General features: G+C 38.2%; 1 protein-coding gene across 1 annotated transcript in view; it reads left to right on the top strand.

Moving 5' to 3' along the window:
* FMN2 (formin 2) overlaps positions 1 to 24,202 on the top strand; it is a 227,185-nt gene that overhangs the window by 75,162 nt on the left and 127,821 nt on the right. The window contains exon 8 of the mRNA XM_024754888.1: positions 20,656 to 20,743. Coding sequence (XP_024610656.1) covers positions 20,656 to 20,743 — 88 coding nt within the window. The remainder of the gene's footprint in view (positions 1 to 20,655; positions 20,744 to 24,202) is intronic.

Below are 24,202 nucleotides of genomic sequence, written 5' to 3'. Positions count from 1 at the left end.
CATTTAGGTCTTTAATCCATTTGGAGCTTATTTTTGTGTATGGTGTTAAATAGTGTTCTGATTTCATTCTTTTGCGTGTAGCTGTCCAGTTTTCCCAGCACCACTTATTGAAGAGGCTGTCTTTTCTCATTGTCTGTTCTTGCCTCCTTTGTCATAAATTAGGTGACTATATGTGCATGGGTCTATCTTTGGGCTTTCTATGCTGTACCATTGATCTATATTTCTGTGTTTGTGCTGGTACCATACTGTCTTGATTACAGTAGCTTTGTAGTGTACTCTGAAGTCAGGATGCCTGATTCCTCCAGCTCTGTTTTTCTTTCTCAAGACTGCTCTGGCTGTTCAGGGTCTTTTGTGTTTCCATACAAATTGTAAAAAGTTTTTGTTCTAATTCTGTGAAGAATGCCATTGGGGGACTTCCCTGGTGGTCCAGTGGTTAAGAATCTGCCTTCCAATGCAGGGGACGTGGGTTTGATCCCCAGTCGGGAAACTAAGATCCCACATGCCTCAGGGCAATTAAGCCCATGCACCGCAGCTAGAGAGAAGCTCACATGCCGCAACTAAGACCTGATGCAGCAAAAAAATATAAATAAATAAATTAAAAAAAAAAAAGAATGCCATTGGTAGTTTAATAGGGTTTGCACTGAATCTGTAAATTGCTTTGGGTAGTATAGTCATTTTCACAATATTAATTCTACCAATCCAAGGATATGGTATATTTCTCCATCTGTTTATGTCATCTTTGATTTCTTTCATCAGTGTTTTATAGTTTTCTGATTACAAGTCTTACACCTCCTTAGGTAGGTTTGTTCCTAGATATTTTATTATTTTTGTTGTGATGGTATATGGGAGTGTTTCCTTAATTACTCTTTCTGATTTTTGTTGTTAGTGTATAGGAATGCCAGAGGATTCTGTGCGTTAATTTTGTATCCTGCAACCTCACCAAATTCATTGATTAGTTCTAGTAGTTTTCTGGTGCCATCTTTAGGATTTTCTATGTATAGTATCATGCCATCTGCAAACAGTGACAGCTTTTCTTCTTTTCCAATTTTACAAATTGTATACAGATTATACAAATCATAAAAATTCCAATTATGCAAATTCCTTTTATTTCTTTTTCTTCTCTGATTGGTGTGGCTAGGACCTCCAAAACTATGTTGAATAAGAGTGGCGAGAGTGGACATCCTTGTGTTGTTCCTGATCTTAGTGGGAATGTTTTCAGTTTTTCACCATTAAATATGATGTTTGCTGTGGTTTGTCATATGTGACCTTTATTATGTTGATGAAGGTTCCCTCTATGCCCATTTTCTGGTGAGTTTTTGTCATAAATGGGTGCTGAATTTTGCTTTTTCTGCATCTATTGAGATGATCATATGGTTTTTATTCCTTAATTTGTTAATATGGTGTATCGCATTGATTGATATGCGTATATTGAAGAATCCTTGCATACCTGGTATAAATCCCACTTTATCATGGTGTATGATCCTTTCAATATGCTGTTGGATTCTGTTTGCTAGTATTTTGTTCCGGATTTTTGCATCTATGTTCATCAGTGATATTAGTTTATAATTTTCTATTTTTGTGATATATTTTTCTAGTTTCGATATTAGGGTGATTGTGGCTTCATAGAATGAATTTGGGAGTGTTCCTCTCTCTACAATTTTTTGGAAGAATTTGAGAAAGATGGGTGTTAGCTCTTCTGTAAATGTTTCATAGACTTTGCCTGTGAATCCATCTGGTCCTGGACTTTTGTTTGTTGGAAGATTTTTAATTACAGTTTCAATTTCGTTATTTGTGATAGGTCTGTTTATATTTTCTAATTCTTCCCTGTTCAGTCTTGGAAAATTGTACCTTTCCAAGAATTTTTCCATTTCTTCATGGTTGTCCATTTTATTGGCATATAGTTGTTTGTAGTAGTCTCTTATAATCCTTTGTATTTCTGCAGTGTTAGTTGTGATTTCTCATTCTAATTTTATTGATTTGTATCCTCTCCCTTTTTTTCTTGATGAATCTGGTTAAAGGTTTATCAACTTTGTTTATCTTCTCAAAGAACCAGCTTTTAGTTTTATTGATCTTTGTTATTGTTTCCTTCGTTTCTATTTCATTTATTTCTGCTCTGATATTTATGATTTCTTTCCGTCTACTGACTGGGTTTTCCTTGTTCTTCTTTCTCTAGTTGCTTTAGGTGCATGTAGGCTTAGATTGTTTGTTTGAGATTTTTCTTATTTCTTGAAGTGAGATTGAATTGCTATAAACTTCCCTCTTAGAACTGCTTTTGCTTCGTCCCATAGGTTTTGGATCATTGTGTTTTCTTTGTCATTTGTTTCTATGTATTTTTAAATTTCTTCTTTGATCTCTTCAATGCTCTTTTGGTTATTTAGTAGTGCCCTGTTTAGCCTCCATGTATTTGTGGTTTTTTTACAGATTTTTTTCCTGTAATTGACTTCTCATCTCATAGTGTTGTGGTCAGAAAAGACGCTTGATATGATTTCAGTTTTCTTAAATTTTCCAAGGCTTGATTTGTGACCCAAGATGTGATCTGTCCTGGAGAATATTCCATGTGCACTTGAGAAGAAAGTGTATTCTGCCACTTTTGGGTGGAATGTTCTATAAATATCAATTAAATCTATCTGATCAGTTGTGTCATTTAAAGCTTGTGTTTTCTTATTTATGTTCTGTTTGGATGACCTGTCCATTGGTGTAAGTGGGGTGTTAAGGTCCCCTAATATTATTGTGTTGCTGTCGATTTCCCCTTTCTTGGTTTTTAGCATTTGCCTTATGTATTGAGGTGCTCCTATGTTGGGTGCATAAACATTTATAATTGTTGTATCTTCTTGGATTGATCCATTGATCATTATGTTGTGTCCTTCCTTGTTTCTTGTAACAGTCTTTATTTTAGGTCTTTTTTATATGATATGAGTATTGCTACTCCAGCTTTCTTTTGATTTCCATTTGCATGGAATATCTTTTTCCATCCTTTCACTTTCAGTCTGTATGTGTCCCTAGGTCTGAAGTGGGTCTCTTGTAGACAGCGTATATATGGGTCTTGTTTTTGCATCCATTCAGCCAGTCTGTGTCTTTTGGTTGGGACATTTAATCCATTTACATTCAAGGTTATTATTGATATGTATATTCCTATTACCGTTTTCTTAATTGTTTTGTGTTTGTTTTTGTGGGTCTTTTTCTTCTCTTTTGTTTCCCACCTAGAGAAGTTTCTTTAGCATTTGTTGTGAAGCTGGTTTGGTGGTGCTGAATTGTCTTAGCTTTTACTTGTGTGAAAAACTTTTGATTTCTCTGTTGAATCTGAATGAGATCCTTGCTGGGTAGAGTAATCTTGTTGTAGGGTTTTCTCTTTCATCGCTTTAAGTATATCCTGCCACTCCCTGCTGGTGTTTAAGTTTCTGCTTAAAAATCAGCAGGTATCCTTATGAGGATTCCTTTGTAGGTTATTTTTGTTTTTCCCTTGCTGCTTTTAATATTTTTTCTTTGAATTTAATTTTTGTTACTTTGCTTAATATGTGTCTTGGTGTGTTTCTCCTAGGGTTTATCCTGTATGGGATACTCAGTGCTTCTTGGACTTGGGTGACTACTATTTCCTTTCCCATGTTAGGGAAGTTTTCCACTATAATCTCTTCAAATATTTTCTCAGACCCTTTCTTTTTCTCTTCTTCTTCTGGGACCACTATTTTTTGAATGTTGTTGTGTTTAGTGTTGTCCCAGAGGTCTCTGAGACTGTCTTCAATTCTTTTCATTCTTTTCTCTTTGTTCTGCTCCTCAGCAGTTATTTCCACCATTTTGTTTTCCAGCTCACTTATTCATTCTTCTGCCTCAGTTATTCTGTTTTTGATTCCTTCTAGTGTATTGTTCATTTCAGTTAGTGTTTTGTTCATCTCTGTTTGTTTGTTCTTTAGTTCTTCTAGATCTCTGTTAAATATTTCTTGTATTTTCTCAGTCCGTGCCTCCATTCTATTTCCAAGGTTCTGGATCATCTTTACTATCATTACTATGAATTCTTTTTCAGGTAGATTGCCTATTTCCTCTTTATTTGTTTGGTCTTGTAGGTTTTTACCTTACTCCTTCATCTGTGACATATTTTTTTGCCATCTCATTTTTATTCTGTTTGCTAGTATTTTGTTCCGGATTTTTGCATCTATGTTCATCAGTGATATTAGTTTATAATTTTCTATTTTTGTGATATATTTTTCTAGTTTCGATATTAGGGTGATTGTGGCTTCATAGAATGAATTTGGGAGTGTTCCTCTCTCTACAATTTTTTGGAAGAATTTGAGAAAGATGGGTGTTAGCTCTTCTGTAAATGTTTCATAGACTTTGCCTGTGAATCCATCTGGTCCTGGACTTTTGTTTGTTGGAAGATTTTTAATTACAGTTTCAATTTCGTTATTTGTGATAGGTCTGTTTATATTTTCTAATTCTTCCCTGTTCAGTCTTGGAAAATTGTACCTTTCCAAGAATTTTTCCATTTCTTCATGGTTGTCCATTTTATTGGCATATAGTTGTTTGTAGTAGTCTCTTATAATCCTTTGTATTTCTGCAGTGTTAGTTGTGATTTCTCATTCTAATTTTATTGATTTGTATCCTCTCCCTTTTTTTCTTGATGAATCTGGTTAAAGGTTTATCAACTTTGTTTATCTTCTCAAAGAACCAGCTTTTAGTTTTATTGATCTTTGTTATTGTTTCCTTCGTTTCTATTTCATTTATTTCTGCTCTGATATTTATGATTTCTTTCCGTCTACTGACTGGGTTTTCCTTGTTCTTCTTTCTCTAGTTGCTTTAGGTGCATGTAGGCTTAGATTGTTTGTTTGAGATTTTTCTTATTTCTTGAAGTGAGATTGAATTGCTATAAACTTCCCTCTTAGAACTGCTTTTGCTTCGTCCCATAGGTTTTGGATCATTGTGTTTTCTTTGTCATTTGTTTCTATGTATTTTTAAATTTCTTCTTTGATCTCTTCAATGCTCTTTTGGTTATTTAGTAGTGCCCTGTTTAGCCTCCATGTATTTGTGGTTTTTTTACAGATTTTTTTCCTGTAATTGACTTCTCATCTCATAGTGTTGTGGTCAGAAAAGACGCTTGATATGATTTCAGTTTTCTTAAATTTTCCAAGGCTTGATTTGTGACCCAAGATGTGATCTGTCCTGGAGAATATTCCATGTGCACTTGAGAAGAAAGTGTATTCTGCCACTTTTGGGTGGAATGTTCTATAAATATCAATTAAATCTATCTGATCAGTTGTGTCATTTAAAGCTTGTGTTTTCTTATTTATGTTCTGTTTGGATGACCTGTCCATTGGTGTAAGTGGGGTGTTAAGGTCCCCTAATATTATTGTGTTGCTGTCGATTTCCCCTTTCTTGGTTTTTAGCATTTGCCTTATGTATTGAGGTGCTCCTATGTTGGGTGCATAAACATTTATAATTGTTGTATCTTCTTGGATTGATCCATTGATCATTATGTTGTGTCCTTCCTTGTTTCTTGTAACAGTCTTTATTTTAGGTCTTTTTTATATGATATGAGTATTGCTACTCCAGCTTTCTTTTGATTTCCATTTGCATGGAATATCTTTTTCCATCCTTTCACTTTCAGTCTGTATGTGTCCCTAGGTCTGAAGTGGGTCTCTTTTAGACAGCGTATATATGGGTCTTGTTTTTGCATCCATTCAGCCAGTCTGTGTCTTTTGGTTGGGACATTTAATCCATTTACATTCAAGGTTATTATTGATATGTATATTCCTATTACCGTTTTCTTAATTGTTTTGTGTTTGTTTTTGTGGGTCTTTTTCTTCTCTTTTGTTTCCCACCTAGAGAAGTTTCTTTAGCATTTGTTGTGAAGCTGGTTTGGTGGTGCTGAATTGTCTTAGCTTTTACTTGTGTGAAAAACTTTTGATTTCTCTGTTGAATCTGAATGAGATCCTTGCTGGGTAGAGTAATCTTGTTGTAGGGTTTTCTCTTTCATCGCTTTAAGTATATCCTGCCACTCCCTGCTGGTGTTTAAGTTTCTGCTTAAAAATCAGCAGGTATCCTTATGAGGATTCCTTTGTAGGTTATTTTTGTTTTTCCCTTGCTGCTTTTAATATTTTTTCTTTGAATTTAATTTTTGTTACTTTGCTTAATATGTGTCTTGGTGTGTTTCTCCTAGGGTTTATCCTGTATGGGATACTCAGTGCTTCTTGGACTTGGGTGACTACTATTTCCTTTCCCATGTTAGGGAAGTTTTCCACTATAATCTCTTCAAATATTTTCTCAGACCCTTTCTTTTTCTCTTCTTCTTCTGGGACCACTATTTTTTGAATGTTGTTGTGTTTAGTGTTGTCCCAGAGGTCTCTGAGACTGTCTTCAATTCTTTTCATTCTTTTCTCTTTGTTCTGCTCCTCAGCAGTTATTTCCACCATTTTGTTTTCCAGCTCACTTATTCATTCTTCTGCCTCAGTTATTCTGTTTTTGATTCCTTCTAGTGTATTGTTCATTTCAGTTAGTGTTTTGTTCATCTCTGTTTGTTTGTTCTTTAGTTCTTCTAGATCTCTGTTAAATATTTCTTGTATTTTCTCAGTCCGTGCCTCCATTCTATTTCCAAGGTTCTGGATCATCTTTACTATCATTACTATGAATTCTTTTTCAGGTAGATTGCCTATTTCCTCTTTATTTGTTTGGTCTTGTAGGTTTTTACCTTACTCCTTCATCTGTGACATATTTTTTTGCCATCTCATTTTTTTTTTTTTTAATGAGTGGGATTATGTTTCAGTTTTACTGGTTGTTTGGCCTGAGGCTTCCAACACTGGAGTTTGTAGGCTGTTGGGTAGAGCTGGGTCTTGGTGCCAAGATGAGGACCTCTGTGACACCTCACTCCAATGAATATTCCCTGGGGTCTGAGGTTCTCTGTTAGTCTAGTGGCTCAGACTTGGAGCTCCCACTGCAGGAGCTTCAGCCCAACACCCTGCTCATGAACCAAGACCCCACAAGCTGTGCAGGGTAACCAAAAATAAAGAGAATAATAATGAAGAGTAAAAAATCAAATTAGACTAGGAAACTAACAGATATGTTAGAAAGAATGTAAAAATAAAAATATAGATGAAACAAAAACTGGAATGTAAAACAGAACCAAAATAGTAAAAAAAAGAGGAGAAGAAAGAAAGAAAAAAAAAAAGGGTGGAAAAGGCCTTGGATGTGGAGGGTGAGCCTAAGCAGGGGCAGGGTTTGGGTGATGGGTGAGGCCTATGCTTAGGACTCACTGGGTTGGAAAAAGCCCTTGGGGACAGGTGGTGAGTGGGGCTTAGGCTCAATGGAACTGAAGGAGCCCAGGTGTGCCTCTGGTCTCACAGGTTGGGAGATCCCACCTAGGAGCCCAGCAGGCTTCACGTGCCAGAGTTGGCAGGGCAGTCACCCTCTGCTCCTCTCCTCCTCGGGTCCTGGATGGCCTTTTCCACCTGCCTCTCCTCTTCTCCGCCAGCCTCCCTCCTATGCCCCCAGGACCCATGTAGCCAGGAGGGTGCTCTTTTTCTGTGGAATCTAATTAAAAAAAAAAAAACATACAAATGAACTTATTTACAAAACAGAAAGAGACTCACAGATATTGAAAACAAATGTATGGTTACCAAAAGGGAAAGGTGGGAGGAGAGATACATTAGGAAGTTGGGAATAACATATACACACTAATATATATAAAATAGATAACCAAAAAGTACCTACTGTATAGCACAGGGAACTCTATTCAATGTTCTGTAATAACCTATATGGGAAAAGTATCTGGAAAAGAATAGATATGTGTATATGTATAACTGAACAACTTTGCTAAACACCTGAACCTAACACAAAATTGTAAATCAACTATACTCAATAAAAATTTTAAAAAATGAATAAGATTAAAAAAATTTCTAGGCAGGGAGTTCCCTGGTGGTCCAGTGGTTAAGACTCCATGCTCCCAATGCAGGGGGCCCGGGTTCAATCCCTGGTTGGGGAACTAAGATCCCACATACTGCAACTAACTGCTCACCACAACTAGAGAAGCCTGCCTGCTGCAACAAAGAGCCCATGTGCCGCAACAAAGATCCAGCACATTCAAAATAAATAAATAAAATTTAAAAATGTCTCCATGCACATTCAGCCAGGTAAAAAGTGTTCAAGATAACAGAGAAAATAAATTAATATTGAAAGATCTACAAAAATATTTATGAATAGATTCCCATTGTCCTAGCTGCTTCTATAACCATACTTCTATCGTGAGTTCCCAGTTCTGGCTCAGTTATAAATTACATGAAGAAATAAAGGAATGTATAGACAGTGGAGCTAGACCAAAGATATCTCCTTGATGCATTAATTGTTCAGACCAAAAATTAGTTAATGTTAATTTTAAACACATTTCAAGTTATGCAGCCTAATTATATTAACTATGTTAGGGTCCTGACAGTCTTGTCTGTGATCACATATATGAACACTTTGGTTTTACTCTGTCTCAAGGCCTAAGATTGTTCCTGGTCTGGATAGATGTATCATTCATCATGTAGAATGCCAGGAAAGCAAATTTCAATGGAGAAATCATTTACAGTTATCGGAAAACTACTTAAAGCTAATTGGGGTCTGATTTTTTTTTTTTTAAAGAAATTACATGGGAGGAAAGAAAGATAATATTAATTATCTTGTGGAATTAAATTCAGTAAAGAAAAAAAGCCACATGTTTTATTTATGACAAAACATTTAAAATGCCTTCTTAAATATTTAACTTCTATAGTTATAACTATTTGCTAGGACATTGCTAAGTTTCACATGCATTATCATGTTGAATATCTGCTACAGCTTTTTAGGTTTTTTTTTTTTTTTTTACATCTTTATTGGAGTACAATTGCTTTACAATAGTGTGTTAGTTTCTGCTTTATAACAAAGTGAATCAGCTATACACATACATATGTTCCCATATCTTTTCCCTCTTGCGTCTCCCTACAGGTTTTTGAAGTTGATGCTGTTGGTATATTTTTAGGTAAAGAAACTGAGATTTTAGGATGTTGGAGCAGCTTTTCCAGAAAGCATAAAAAGCAAACAGGAGAGCCTTAGGCCCTTGTGGTCCATGGGCTGGAAGCACTGGCATCACCTGGGAACTTAGGAGAACCTCAGCCCCACCCATACCTAGGAACAAGTCTGCATTTTTATTTTTTTAAATTTATTTTATTGAAGTATAGTTGATTTACAATGTCGTGTTAATTTTTGCTGTACAAAGTCATTCAGTTATACATATATATACATTCTTTTTCATATTCTTTTCCATTATGGTTTATGGCAGGATATTGAGTATAGTTCCCTATGCTATACAGTAAAATCTTGTTTATCCATCCTGTATACAATAGTTTACATCTGCTAATCCCAGCCTCCCAGTCTATCCCTCCCCCAACCCTTCCCCACTGGTAACAATAAATTCGTTCTCTAAGTCTGTGACTCTGTTTCTGGTGTGTAAATAAGTTCATTTGTATCAGTTTTGTAGATTCTACATATGAGCAGTATCATATGATATTTGTCTTTCTCTGCCTGACATAATTTCACTTAGTATGATAGTCTCTAGGTCTATGTATGTTGCTGCAAATGGCATTATTTCATTCCTTTTTATGGCTAAGTAATATTCCATTGTATATATGTACCACACCTTCTTTATCCATTCATCTGTCGATGGACATTTAGGTTGCTTCCATGTCTTGGCTGTTGTAAATATTGCTACAATGACCTTGGGGTGCGTGTGTCTTTTAGAATTATGGTTTTCTCTGGGTGTATTCCCAGGAGTGGGATTGCAGGGTCATATGGAAACTCTATTTTTAGTTTTTTAAGGAACATCCATACTGTTTTCCATAGTGGCTGCACAACTTACATTCCCATCAACAGGGTAGCAGGGCTCCCTTTTCTCCACATCCTCTCCAGCATTTGTTATTTGCAGACTTTTTAATGATGGCCATTCTGACTGGTGTGAGGTGGTACCTCATAGTTTTGATTTGCATTTCTCTAATAATTAGCAATGTTGAGCATCTTTTCATGTGCCTGTTGGCCATCTGTATGTCTTTGGAGAAATGTCTATTTAGGTCTTCTGCCCATTTTTTGATTGGGTTATTTATTTATTTATTTATGTTATTGAGTTGTATGAGCTGTTTGTATATTTTGGAAATTAAACCCTTGTCGGTCACATCATTTGCAAATATTTTCTCTCAGTGTGTAGGTTGTTTTTTCCTTTTGTCTATGGTTTCCTTTTCTGTGCAAAAACTTGTAAGTTTGATTAGTTCCCATTTATTTATTTTTACTTTCATTTCTATTGCCTTGGAAGACTGACCTTAGAAAACAGTTGTTGATTTATGTCAGAAAATGTTTTGCCTATGCTCTCTTCTAGGAGTTTCAAGGTATCGTGACTTATATTTAAGTCTTTAAGCCATTTTGAGTTTATTTTTGTGTATGATGTGAGGGAGTGTTCTAACTTCATTGATTTACATGAGGCTGTCCAGCTTTCCCAACTCCACTTGCTGAAGAGCAGAGTCTGCATTTTAAAAAGATCCCACGTAATTTATGTGCATGTTGAAGCTTGAGAAATAACGCTTTATTTTACAGATTCCATGTTCATAATTCCTACAGAGTCCTTCGTCAAAGGGATGTCTAAGATAAGAACTTCATTAAGAATATTAACTGACTCTGATATGAATTTGGAGAGATTTAAAGTAACCCCTTTTTTCTGGTTATATGTCCAAATTTTGTGGATTTCAAATAAATTTTTTTCCAGTTTTATTGAGCTGTAATTGACATACAGTACTTTATAAGTTTAAAGTGCACAGCATAATAATTTGACTCATACATCAAGAAATGATTACCACAATAAGTTTAGCAAACATCCATCATCACTTAGAGAAAACATTAAAGGAATAGAAAAAAATTAAAATCGACTTGGAATGGCTGAGATGATGCAGTAAGAAGACCTGACCTCACCTCCTCCCATGAGGACCTCAAAATTACAACTATTTATAGATCAGCTGTCTATGAGAACAACCTGAGGACCAGCAGAAGAGATCGTCTACAACTAAAGGCATAAAGAAGGAGCCACAACAAAAGGGGTAGGAGGGGCGGATATGAGGTTTAGTGAAGACCCATGCCCGTGGGCAGGTGAACCTCAAACAGGAGGATAATCACAGTTGCGGAGGTTCTCCCCAAGGAGCGAGGGCTCTCAGCCCCACTTCAGGCTCCCAGCTTGGGGGTCCTGCACTGGGAAGATGAGCCCCGAGAATATTTGGCTTTGCAGGCCAGCAAGCCTTGCTTTAGGGAGTCCCAGAGGGCTGTGGGAAAAGACAATTTGTCCTTAAAGGGCAGAGTCAGGAGGTTGAAAGGAGCCTGGGGCAGACCCTCTTGCTGATGGTGGAGAGTATCCAGACAGGCTGAGGTAGCAGGGGCTCACCCTGGGGACAAGGACAGGCCTTTCAGGAGCTCTTTCTCCACGTGGACACTGGAGCTGGTAGGCGCCATTTTGGAGTCCTCCCTCTAGCCTATTAGTGCTGGGACCTGGCCCCCCCAACCAATGGTCAGCACCAGTCCTGGCATGCCCCGGCTAAGCAGCCAACTGATCAGAGACACAGACCCATCCACCAGCAGGCCGCCTGCCCTCAGCTCCCTCATCCCCTTGTTGCCCAGGACCTGGCCTTGACCAACAGAGGGGGCGTGAATCAGCCCCACCCACCAGTGGGCCGGCATTAGCGCTAGGACACCCAGGACCCTCCAGCTAGCTGTCAGGACCCAGACATGCCCATCAGTGGGCCGACACCAGATCCCTGGGTCTGGAATTCAAGACCCCAAGACCCAACTCCACCCACCAGCTGGCTGACAGAAGCTATGGAACCCCCAGAATCCTGCAGAGAGAGATCCTGGGACACAGCTCTACCCACCAGTGGGCCAGCACTTGCCCTGGGACCCCTTGGGCCCTGGTCCTTCACAGCAGATGGCTGACACCAGCTCCAGAATCACCGGGCCCCACAGCCAGAGAGCCTGGTTCTTGGCTCTGCCCACTAGAGGGTCTGAACCAGCCCCAAGATGCCCTGGGCCTTGGTCCCACCCATCAGTGGGCTGACACCAGCTCCAAGAAACCCTGGACACTGCAGCCAACTGCATCAGGAACTGCCCCCACACATCAGTGGACCAGAACCAGGCCTTGGAAGCTCCCTCCACCCCACCTTCCACACCAGGCCCCAAACTCACTCACAAGCAGGCTAACACTGGCTCCCGGAAACCTCTAGCCCACAACCATCCACCCCAGTATCTCCCCTGCCAACCACTGGGCCAGCACCAGGACCAGGACTCCCTGGGCCCTGCAGCAAGCCATGCCTGGGCCCAGCCCTGATCAACAGCAGGTGCAGCCTCCACGCTAGGCAGGGCCTGGCAACCAAATGGGCCAGGGTGCAACTTCACCTACCAGTGCCCCCACAGCAGTCAGTCCCCCACAACAAAAGCACCCACATGACCCACTGAGGGGGCACCCCTGGAGCATTTAGGGGAGTATGTTTCCTGCTTAAGTCCACTTCTCCAACATCGGGAAATGTAACCAACCACCAAATATATAGAAATGAAAAGAGAATTAGGAAAAATGAGGTGACAGAGGAACATGTTTCAAATGAAGGAACAAGATGTAACCCCAGAGAAAGGACTAAGTCGGGTGGAGATAATCAACCTCCCTTCAAGATAATGAAGGTAAAGATGATCAAAGAACTTGGGAGAAGAATGGATGAACCCTGTAAGAAGTTAGAAGTTTCTAAGAAAGAGTTAAAAAGTATAACTAACCAAAGAGCTGAAGAATAAAATAACTGCAATTTAAAATACACTGGAAGGAATCCATAGTAACTTAGATGATACAGAGGAATGAATCAGCAAACTGGGATACCAAAGAGTGGAAATTGCTCAAAGAGAATAGAAAAAAAAACTTTTAAAATGAGAGTTTAAGAGACTTCTGGAACAACATCAAGCATCCTGATTCTCACATTATAGGGGCCCCAGGAGGAGTAGAGAGGAATAAAGGGACAGAGAAGTTATTTGAAAACCTATTGGCTGAAAAGTTCCCTAACCTGTGAAAGAAAGGTGACATCCAGGTCCAGGAAACACAGAGAGTCCCAAATAAGATCAACCCAAAGATGTCTACACATTGTAATTAAAATGGCAAAAATTAAAATAAAGAGAGAATATTAAAAGCAGCAAGGGAAAAGCAACTAGTTCATACAAGGGGACTCCCACGAGGCTATCACCTGACTTTTAGCCAAAACGGCAGGCCAGAGGAAGTGGCATGATATATTTAAAGCAGTGTGAGGAAAAAAACCTACAACCAAGAATACAGTACCAGGGAAGTCTATCATTCAGATTCAAAGGAGATATAAAGAGTTTTGCAGACAAACGAAAGCTAAGACAGTTCAGCACCACCAAACCAGCTTTACAAGAAATGCTAAAGGGACTTTTCTAGAAAGGCCACAACTAGAAATACGAAAATTGCAAAAGGGAAAATCTCATTGATGAAGGCAAATATACATTAAAGGTAATAGATCAAAACTAGTAGAGAGGTTAAAAGACAGAAATAGTAAAATCATCTGCATGCACAATAAGTAGTTACAGAAACATGTAAAATATGATGTCAAAAACAGTAAACTTGGTGGGGGAAGTAAAAATGCAGGATTGCTAAAAGATATTTGAATTAAGAGATCAGAAATTTAAAATAATCATGTATAACTAAAAAGCTACAGTAATCAAAACAGTATGGTATTGGCACAGAAACAGACACTTGGATAAATTGAACAGGATAGAAAGCCCAGTAAGAAACCCATGCACTTACAGTCAATTAATCTACCACAAAGGAGTTAAGAATACCCAGTGGTGATAAGGCAGTCTCTTCAATAAGTGGTGCTGGAAAACTGGACAACTACATGGAAAAGAATGAAATTAGAACATTCTCTAACACCATAGACAAAAATAAGCTCAAAATGGATAAAGACCTAAATGTAAGATTGGATATTCTAAAACTAGAGGAAAACATAGGCAGAACACTCTTGCACACTGGCCTTAGCAATATTGTTTTTGGATCTGTCTCCCAAAGCAAAGGAAATATAAGCAAACGTAAACAGGTGGGACCTAATTAAACTTAAAACCTTTTGTACAGCAAAAGAAACCATCAACCAAACGAAAAGAGAACTTACTGAATGGAAGAAAATATTTGCAAATGATATGACCCATAAGGGATTAATATCCAATGTATATAAATAGCTCATACAGCTCAACATTAAAAAGAAACAACCTGATTAAAGAATGGTCAGAAGACCTGAATAGATATTTTTACAAATAAGGCCAACAGGTAGATTAAAATGCTCAACATGGTTAATTATCAGAGAAATGCAAATCAAATCCACAGTGAGATATCATCTCACACCTGTCAGAATGGTTATCATCAAAAGGAACACAAATAACAAATGTTGGTGAGGATGTAGAGAAAAGAGAACCCTTGTACACTGTTGGTGAGAATGTAAACTGGTGCAGCCACTGTGGAAAACAATATGGAGGCTTCTCAAAAAAACTAAAAATGGAACTACCATATGACCGAGCAGTTCCACTCCTGGGTATATGTCCAAAGAAACCCAAATATGCTAATTTGAAAAGATACATGCTCTGCAGCGTTCATAGCAGCATTGTTTACAATAGCTAGGATATGGAAGCAACCTTCAACAGATGAATGGATAAAGAAGATGTGACATATATATATGTGTCACATTTCTAGATGTATCTCTCTCTCTCTCTCTCTCTCTCTCTCTCTGTGTATGTGTGTATATATATATATATATTATATATATAAAATGAAATACTACTCAGCCATAAAAAAGAATGAAATAATGCCATTTGCAGCAACATGAATGGACTTGGAGGGCAGTATGCTAGGTGAAATAAATCAGACAGGGAAAGACAAATACTGTATGATATCACTTATATGTGGAATCTAAGAAACACAAGAAACTAGTGAATATAATAAAAATGAAGCAGACTCACAGATATAGAGAACATACTAATGATTACCAGTGGGCAGAGGGAAGGGGAGAGGGTCAATAAAGGGGTAAGGGAATAAGAGGTACAAACTATAGGTATGAAATAAGCTACAAGGGTATATTATACAACATGGGGAATATAGCCAACATTTTATAGTGACTACAGATGGAGCATAACCTTTAAAAATTGGGAATCACTGTATTGTACACCTGTAACTTATATAATATTGAATAGCAACTATACTTCAATAAAAACAAATTAAAAAATAAAATAAACACACACATATACACATATATATGTGTATATATTTTATATATATAATATATACAGAGAGAGAAAAATTGTTATTGTTGTATATAAACCTCATGGTTACCACAACCCAAAAATCTATACTAGATAACACACAAAAAATGAGAAAGATATCCAAACATAAGATAGTTATCACATCACAAGGGAAGTGAAGAAAGAAAGGAACAAAAAAGAATTATAAAAACAATAAGGGAGATGGGGATTGACATATACACTACTATGTATGAAATAGATAAGTAATGAGAACCTACTGTATAGCACAGGGAACTCTACTCAATACTCTGTGGTGACGTAAATGGGAAGGAAATCCAAAAAAGAGGGGGTATATGTATATGTATAGCTGATTCACTTTGCTGAAACTAATACAACTAATACAACATTGTAAAGCAACTATAGTCCAATGAAAATTAATTAAAAAAAAATTAACAAAATGACAATAAGTACATATCTATCAATAATTACTTTAAATGTACATGGACTAAGTGCTCCAATCAAAAGACATAGATTGGCTGAGTGGATATACAAACTGGACCCATATATATGTTACCTACAAGAGACTCATTTCAGATCTAAAGACACACACAGCCTGAAAGTGAGGGGAGTAACAAGTACTCTGTACAAATGGAAATGAAAAGAAAGCTGGGGTACTAATACTTATACGAGACAAAATAGACTAAAATGAAGACTGTAACAATAGATAAAGAATGACATTAAATAGTGATCAAGGGATCAATCCAAGAAGTTACAACAATTGTAAGTGTATATGCACCCAACGTAGGTCCATGTAAATACATGAAGAAAATATTAACAAAAAGGGAGAAATTGACAGTAAATAACAGCAGACTTTATAGCCATTCTGACAGGTGTGAGATGTTATCTTATTGTGGTTTTGATTTGCATTTCCCTAATGATTAGTGATGTTGAGCATTTTTCATGTGTCTGTATGTCTTCTTTGGAAAAATGTCTATTCTGGTCTTTTGCCCATGTTTTAATCAGGTTGTTTGGTTGGTGTTTTTTTGTTTTGTTTTTAAATAAATTTATTTATGTATTTTTGGCTGTGTTGGGTTTTTGTTGCTGCACATGGGCTTTCTCTAGTTGAGGCAGCTCTCTACTCTTCATTGTGGTGTGCGGGCTTCTCATTGCCGTGGCTTCTCTTTTTGTGGAGCATGGGCTGTAGGTGTGCAATCTTCAGTAGTTGTGGCTCACGGGCTCAGTAGTTGTGGCTTGTGGACTCTAAAGCTCAGGCTCAGTTGTTGCGGTGCATGGGCTTAGTGCTCCATGGCATGTGGGATCTTCCCAGACCAGGGCTTGAACCTATGTCTCCAGCATTGGCAGATGGATTCTTAACCACTGCGCCACCAGGGAAGTCCCTTGTTTTTTGTTTTTTATAGTTGAGTTGTATGAGTTCTTTGTATATTTTGGATATTAACTCCTTATCAGATACATTGTTTGGATGTATCTTCATCCATTCAATTAGGCTGCCTTTTGTTGTTGTTGTTGTTCTTAGTTTCCTTCACTGTGAAAAAGGTTTTTAGTTTGACGTAGTCCCATTTGTTTAGTTTTGCTTTTGCTTTTCTTACCTGAGGTGACATATTCAAAAAAATATTGCTAAGACTGATGTCAAAGAGCATATTGCCTGTGTTTTCTTATAGTTTTATGGTTTCCAGTCTTATATTTATGTCTTTATCCATTTGAGTTTATTTTTGAATATGGTGTGAGAAAGTAATCCACTTTGATTCTTTTACATGTAGCTGTTCAGTTTTCCCAACATCATTTATTGAAGAGACTGTCTTTTCTCCACTGTATATTTTTGCCTCCTTTGTTGTAGATGAATTTGACCATATAAACTCAGGTTTATCTTTGGATTCTCTATTCTGTTCCATGGATCTGTGTGTCTGTTTTTTTATTCCAGTACAATACTGTTTTGATTATGGTAGCTTTGTTGTGTAGCTTGAAATCAAGGAGTGTGATACCTCCAGCTTTGTTCTTTCTAAAGATGTTTTTGGCTATTTGGAATCTTTTGTGTTTCCATGCAGATTTAGGCTTATGTATTCTATTTCTGTGAAAAATGCCTGTAGCATTTTGACATGGATTGCACTGAATCTGTAGATTGCCTTCTGGAATATTCAAATTTGCTAAATCTGTATTTTCTGCTTTTCATCTAAGCGTTTTAAGATCATTTTGTAAGAGTCAACTCCTTCATCTCCATTATATATATAGTCACTGGATTCTTAAAATGTTATAGTTTGATAGCTTCAAGTTCTTGTTATTCAGTGTATTAAAGAGAGAGGGGGAGAGAGAGAGAGAGAGAGAGAAGTGATGATGGTGGTTTCTTTATATTAGGTTGAATAACTCTGGGGAACTGTGGAGGAACTGATCCTTTTAGACATGTGTTCTCTCCTGTATGTATGCTTTTTGGAAGGTGATCAATAATTATTATTCCTGTCTATAATCTTTGGCATTTAAATGTAACATACAGTTTATAGTCAAGTTCATTTCAATTATAAGAGGAAAAGCAAGTTTCAGGTATGAACTGTGAAACAGTCTGTGAAGAGGCCATGTGACCTACCTTTATTTATGAGCCTCTCAGGTTTAAAAGGCAAGGGAGTGACATGCAAATAGCTGCACTTTTAGAGATAATACTGGAGAATGGATGGGAAGACATGAGAATCGTTGTTTATTCTATAATCACCTGGAAAGCTTTTTAAAATGCTGATTGAGCCTTTCTTTGCCTAGATCTTCTGACTAACAGATTTCTGACAGGGATTTTGCATCTTTAATAAGTTCCCAGGTGATTATGGTGCCCTCTCTTGCAGGAAATACACTTTGGGAACCACTGGACTAGAACTGGGAAGTCTGGTTAGGATCCTTTGCATTGATCTCTGCAAGTTATAATACAGAAGTAAATGCTGACAGTAGATTTAGGGAGGAAGGGGTAGACTTCAAGGATAGAGCAGACTTACAACTGACAGGACTTGTCAGACCAGAACATGCAGGTGAAGGAGTGGGGGTGGATCTAGAATGATTTCTGGATTTCTAACTTTGATGGTGGACTGAAAATGGTGGTGCATGATCTCAACATATGGAATAAAAGAGGAGAAGCTGAGTAGGTTTCTGGGGTGGGCTTGATGACAAGTTTGGTATTAGACATGTCAGATGGAGGTTTATGTGGGTAATTGAAGTGGAGATATTTGTTAGAGAAATAGGATACTGCTGAGGTTAAGATGCTGTTAAAAGAACACAGTTATATAAGTGCAGGCATACATGTTGATGGAGGAGAAAATACAGGTCATACATTGAAGAGAATATGGAGCTGAGAGCAGAACTCTGGGATATGCCAATATTTAATGTGAAATCAGAATAGTTCACCTTAAAAAAGCCTGAGCCAGACTGGCAGGAATCCTGGAGGACAGAGTGTCAACTTTAAAAATAAAATGGCCAGTTATCTCAGCAGCATGAGTTTATTTGGTAATAACCAGGGGAATCGTAACTGGGGAAATAAATTCAAGCTTTTGACCACAGGGAAATGCGGAGAACAAAGGGCAGGAGCTTTTATAGAGAAAAGGGGCAGTGGGCAGGGCTCTCCTCTATAAAAGTTCATTGGAGGAAAGTGGGAGTTCAGGTTTCTCATTGGCTGAGCTGCGACATTTTCCATTGGCCGAGCTTGTTGCTGGGCGGGAAGAACATCTCCCTTCCTCCTGCCAGGGAAGTAGAGACCCCTTCCCGTTGGAGGTGCGAGGACCCTCTCTTCCCGTTTGGGTGATTGACCCCCCCGTGGTAGGCGTGAGAGCTCCCTGTGCAGGCCTTCCAGACGCCAGTTTTAATTGAGGGTTAGAAATTAATTTTCACCAGAATTTTTATAAGGGTGTAATAAACATGTCAGCACAGCAGGAAGGTCAGACGACATACGGATGCAGACGTGCTCATTGTAATTAGGAACCGGCGGGGGGTGGAGTGCGGGGAGAGAGGAAACCTTAGGAAAAGCAGTTTTTTCAGCGTAGCACAGATGAGACCCAGATTCTATTTATTTGAAGTTAGAAACATTTTTAGAACAGAATACATGCCTTCTGCTTTTCTGAAATTAAGTTTCTATTTTTTCACCTCGGAAGAGGAAATTGTTATTGATAAAAACAGTTTAGGTATGAATGGATTCAAATTCAAGTTCTAAGCTGAATTAAATAAAATGTTTAAAGAGCAAACTGAGAATCAGTTTTTATGTCTTTCCTATTAGGAGGCGCTGCTTCTTGTGGGGTGTTAATGTCCCTTTCCTCAGGAAGCTTTCAGAAATGACTGTGGGGTTTTTGCGGTTGGTTCTCCTGGAAGGGATTTGCCTTTTTCCCCACCCGTTTCCCTGATAGGGAACCAAGAATGCTATTATTCCTGTTGAGAATATTATCTTACACTGTGATTTGTTTGACAGCTAGGCATGATTATTTTATTAGTTTCCTAATTGATCAACTTAGGGCAGCTGTCACTTCTGGAATTTGACCTTAACATTTTTCTTTTCCTCCAGTGTTTTTCTAAGCAAATTTATAACAAAATGCTGAGAGTAAGTAGAAATTGCTGCTCTACGTAAGATCAGTTATCTGAGATAATAGTGTCATAAGCAGGATTTATCAGTGATGTGTTATAGTCTAGAAAACATAATTTAAACCTGCCTACATCTGTGTTAGGAAATTTCTCATGGGTTGTGTGGATTGACTCTTCCGGACTCTCTGGAAGGATTTGAGGTTGAGCTAACACAGCCCGTTAGATTTGATGATTGTATCACAATTAATTAGTTGGAAAGTTCCTCCCAAAATGTGGGCCAAATGCAAAATGAGAGCAAATGCCAGTAAAATAGTGAGCTTTCTAAAAAACCTTCATAAAAGCACATTTTCTATTTCGTGGTCAAACTAATCTGATCTAACAGATTCTCTGCGTACTTTTATTTTTCCTTTTACTTAATGGCCAGTGTTTCAAGGTTCTGCATTTAAAAACAAAGAACACTTTTTAAATCTCAGGCTGCAAATGATCAGGTGTGTAACTGTTATTTTACAGAGACCAAACTAACTTCCTAGATGGTTAGAAATTTCAGTGATGGCAGATCAGGCTCTTACAAGGCAGGTAAAGAGCCTGATGCTGAGGCTGCTGGTGAACAACAGGGCAAAGGCAGGGCTTTTGAAGAGGGGAGATACAAAACCCAAAAGCTTGTTCATATCAGTTCTGGTACTTTAACTGTTCTAAGTTATTTGTTCTTCATTTAGGATAAAAATAACATGCTATTAAGCCTTTCACTGAGTTCAAATAACATTTCTCCCTTTTCCTTTCTTTCTTGAACAGGTTGTCAAGTTACTAAGCAACAAAAGGTCACAAGCAGTTGGAATATTGATGTCTAGCCTTCACTTAGATATGAAAGATATACAACATGGTAAGTGAAAAATAAAAATTCAGCTTTTGAATACTCAAATTTGGGCCAAAGGATGTGCTGCTTAGTGGTAAAATTATTTCATACTTAGACTCTCTGTGTAGATTGAGATGAGTATGTTTCCTGTAACTGCTACCAAACTTTCTACCATGATTGTTTCTGGAAAGGTTACGAGTAATTTGGCTTCTGTGTTATTTCTGTATCTTGCTAAGAGCATGATTCTCATGTGACATGTTTAGTGTGCATTAGCAAATATTTAATTTTTGACTCATGAGAAATACTAGTCCCACTGTGCTCTGTACCTGATTTGACTTCTCTTTGCCATGTCCAAAGAGGGACTGGTGAACACTGGTGAGATCCAGATGTGGGCCGTGTCTCAGCCCCTGACGATACCTGGGGAGGATGGTCCACAGGAGAGGAAAATATGCTGAGAGTGAATCTCAGATGTTTGCTGAGCTAACATAAAGAAGAGGAAGTAAACCTAAGATTTTCTAATAGATCAGCTAAAACCGGTGTACGAGTTACATGAAAGCTTGTTTTTATTGTTGTTTTTAAAATGTCCTTATGATTAGAGACGTGGAAGAGTAGACTGGATTACCGTGTATAGTGATTAAATGAAAACTCAAAACTGTTGAAGAGGCTGCATAACCACTTGTCTCAGTGCCTTTAAAGCATTGAGTAAGTGATGGGATGTGTTCTCTTCATCCTCCTGTTCCGAGAGGCTGTGAGATGCTGAAAGAATCACTCAAGCAGCTTTATTATGTGTAACTTTTTAGGCTGGACAACTGGTCCCTCTTTTTTCAGTTCCTTGGGATGACAAGTGTGTAACCACCAGGCTTCTCTCCACATACGGGGACCGAATTATTTTTGTAATAAGCATCAAAGATAATTGCAAGTTATTCTTACCTGTTTATGTTATTGTTGGTGATCCAGACGCATGGAAGCAGTAATAGCATGATATTTTGTTATTCTTTATGGTGTTATTTTATCTTTAACCAGGCTTATAAAATATTTTCTGTATTTGGAAATAGGGTGATTTTTACCATTTTTAAAATGGCTTTCATGTCAGTATTTTAATACTTTACTATTGACAGGTATCCCTATGCTATATTGTCCTATCACACTTGTGCTGAAAGATATTGCCCGAAGGTGAATAGAGGAATTAAATTTATATTCAAAATGTCTCATAAGCTGTTCAGAGCCTTAGAATAGATTTAAAGCAGATTAAATTATCCAATGGAATGCCAGTTTACCTGTTAACAAAATATGGTTTAAAAATCATGAAAACATTTACCTGGCTTTCCAGCTTACCCCCGTATGAATGTGGCTTCTATTTGGTCGGCTTAAAATAATGTGTGGAATAATTCATAAATAGCACAAGCTTGTCCTGCCCTGTCAATCCGTGAGTAGCCCAATCACAATTTAAATTTTTATTAAGCTGCTTTGGTGGTGAGGAGGCTTTCTCAAGTGGAAGCATTGGGGGTCGTTGTCATAGAACAGGACGCCAAGGCCGGCAACAAGAAACACTTGCTTTTCTAAAGCTGGCAGATGTAGCCCAGTCAAGCCATGGAATGAAATCTGAAATTAGTGCTATGGTCCTTTCCTTCAATCGGATATTGCCTTGGTTGAGTTAGTAATGAGAACCTTCTGAGCAAAGGAGTCGACTAACGTGTGTGTGTGTGTGTGTGTGTGTGTGTGTGTGTGCCTTTCGGTGCCAGAAGCCCGAGTCTGCTGTGTGTTGTCGAGATTGAGGTGTCCGTGAGCAAATCACTTGTGGCCTCCATAGTAAAACTGACTTCTGTCAGGATGTGCCTCCACTGAGAAGTCCACGGAAGTGTAAACATCAATTGGTTTGGATGTGGAAGTGGCCACAGGATGTAACCAGACCTCCGGGGTCACCTTATACAAGAGCAAACTAAGCTCTTTCAGTGGTTGTGTCTTTTGCTCAATGTCACGCAGCTTGTTTTATTTTATTTTTTTCATTGTGGTCTTCCGAGTCTTTATTAAATTAAGGTTTCTTTGAATACCTAGTTTACTGAGAATTTTTTTGTTTTTGTTTTTTAAACATCTTTATTGGAGTATAATGGCTTTACAATGGTGTGCTAGTTTCTGCTTTATAACAAAGTGAATCAGCTATATGTATACATATATCCCCATATCCCCTCCCTCTTGCGTCTCCCTCCCACCTTCCCTATCCCACCCCTCTAGGTGGTCACAAAGCACCGGGCTGATCTCCCTGTGCTATGCGGCTGCTTCCCACTAGCCATCTATTTTGCGTTTGGTAGTGTATATAGCGCAGCTTGTTAATAGGACAGACTGACTTGCCCTCAGCTCTCCTCACTAACTACACCTCCTCTCCTATCCGCACATGCTGCTCCTTGAAGACTGTGCTTTTCCTACAACCAGCACTGGCATCTCAAAAACAAAGCATGTGTAAGATGGTAAAAAACTGCAGGGATTTTCTTCTCTGTCTTCTTCCCTGTCAGATAACTCTAGGAAAGCTTAGAGCTGAGTTTCCTTTGTAATGTTTCTATTGTAAAGTGCAGCATTGGGGTAATTAGGATGGGAGGTTTGGGTCATAGGTGCCAAAGGTCTGATCCTCCTCTTGTCACCGTATCTGTGTGTGTATGTGTGTGTGTGTGTGTGTGTGTGTGTGTGTGTGTGTATGTGACGCTTATGATGGAGGCCTGAGCTGCTGTGATGCAGTTGTGAACGTGCCTGGTAAACTCTAAATTATCCTGCATATTGTAACAATTTTTAGATGGGAAGAGTGAAAATGGTGTGCACTTCTGAAAACTCCCACTCCAAGGGTTTAGAATAATTTAAACTCTAGGATGAAGGTACTTTTCAGAGATTTGCCCTAGTCTGTGCTGGGGGGTCTGAGCAAATCTGGGTTCAGGATCTCCTTAAATCAGGCTCCAGAGGCCCTGTCAGGCAGGGCTAACTGTCCATCACTGCAGGAGTTGATTTCCCTGTGTGTAGCCGTTCAAGTCCCAGTTTATTGTCAAGAGGGTCTAGAATCTGTACTTTGGGTGGGCCCTGAGCTTTTGTATTTAGCCCCGGGCCCCAGAAACTGTCAGCACGAAGTTCAGATTTGTTGGATCAGGCAGGGCAAAGGCAGGCTCTGAGCAAGCTCCTCTCTCAGGGTTTTCTCTTGCCTTTTGATTAGAATCCTAATTCCTATCTCATCAGCTCTTTGAAGACTTTAAGATATTTTACAAATATATTTTATCCAGCATTTTTATTTGTTCTCAACGGGAGGATTCCTTTAAATAATCTAGTATTATTCCCAGAAATTGGTATTATGAGAGTATCTACAGATTTGTAGTTTAGTGAAAATAAATTGAATTTTCTGTATAACTTTTGACCCATAAGGAGTCAGTGTGGTCTTCGCAACTCTGAGGTCCATTTTGGTAGATCATAGTAGCTGTAAAGGAATTCTGAATTTCATAAGGCTCAGCT

Source organism: Neophocaena asiaeorientalis, unplaced genomic scaffold (assembly GCF_003031525.2).
Source record: "Neophocaena asiaeorientalis asiaeorientalis breed wild unplaced genomic scaffold, Neophocaena_asiaeorientalis_V1.1 scaffold509, whole genome shotgun sequence".
NCBI lineage: Eukaryota > Metazoa > Chordata > Mammalia > Artiodactyla > Phocoenidae > Neophocaena > Neophocaena asiaeorientalis.
Note: the sequence above shows the minus strand (reverse complement) of the source record. Positions and strands in the feature narration are given on the sequence as shown.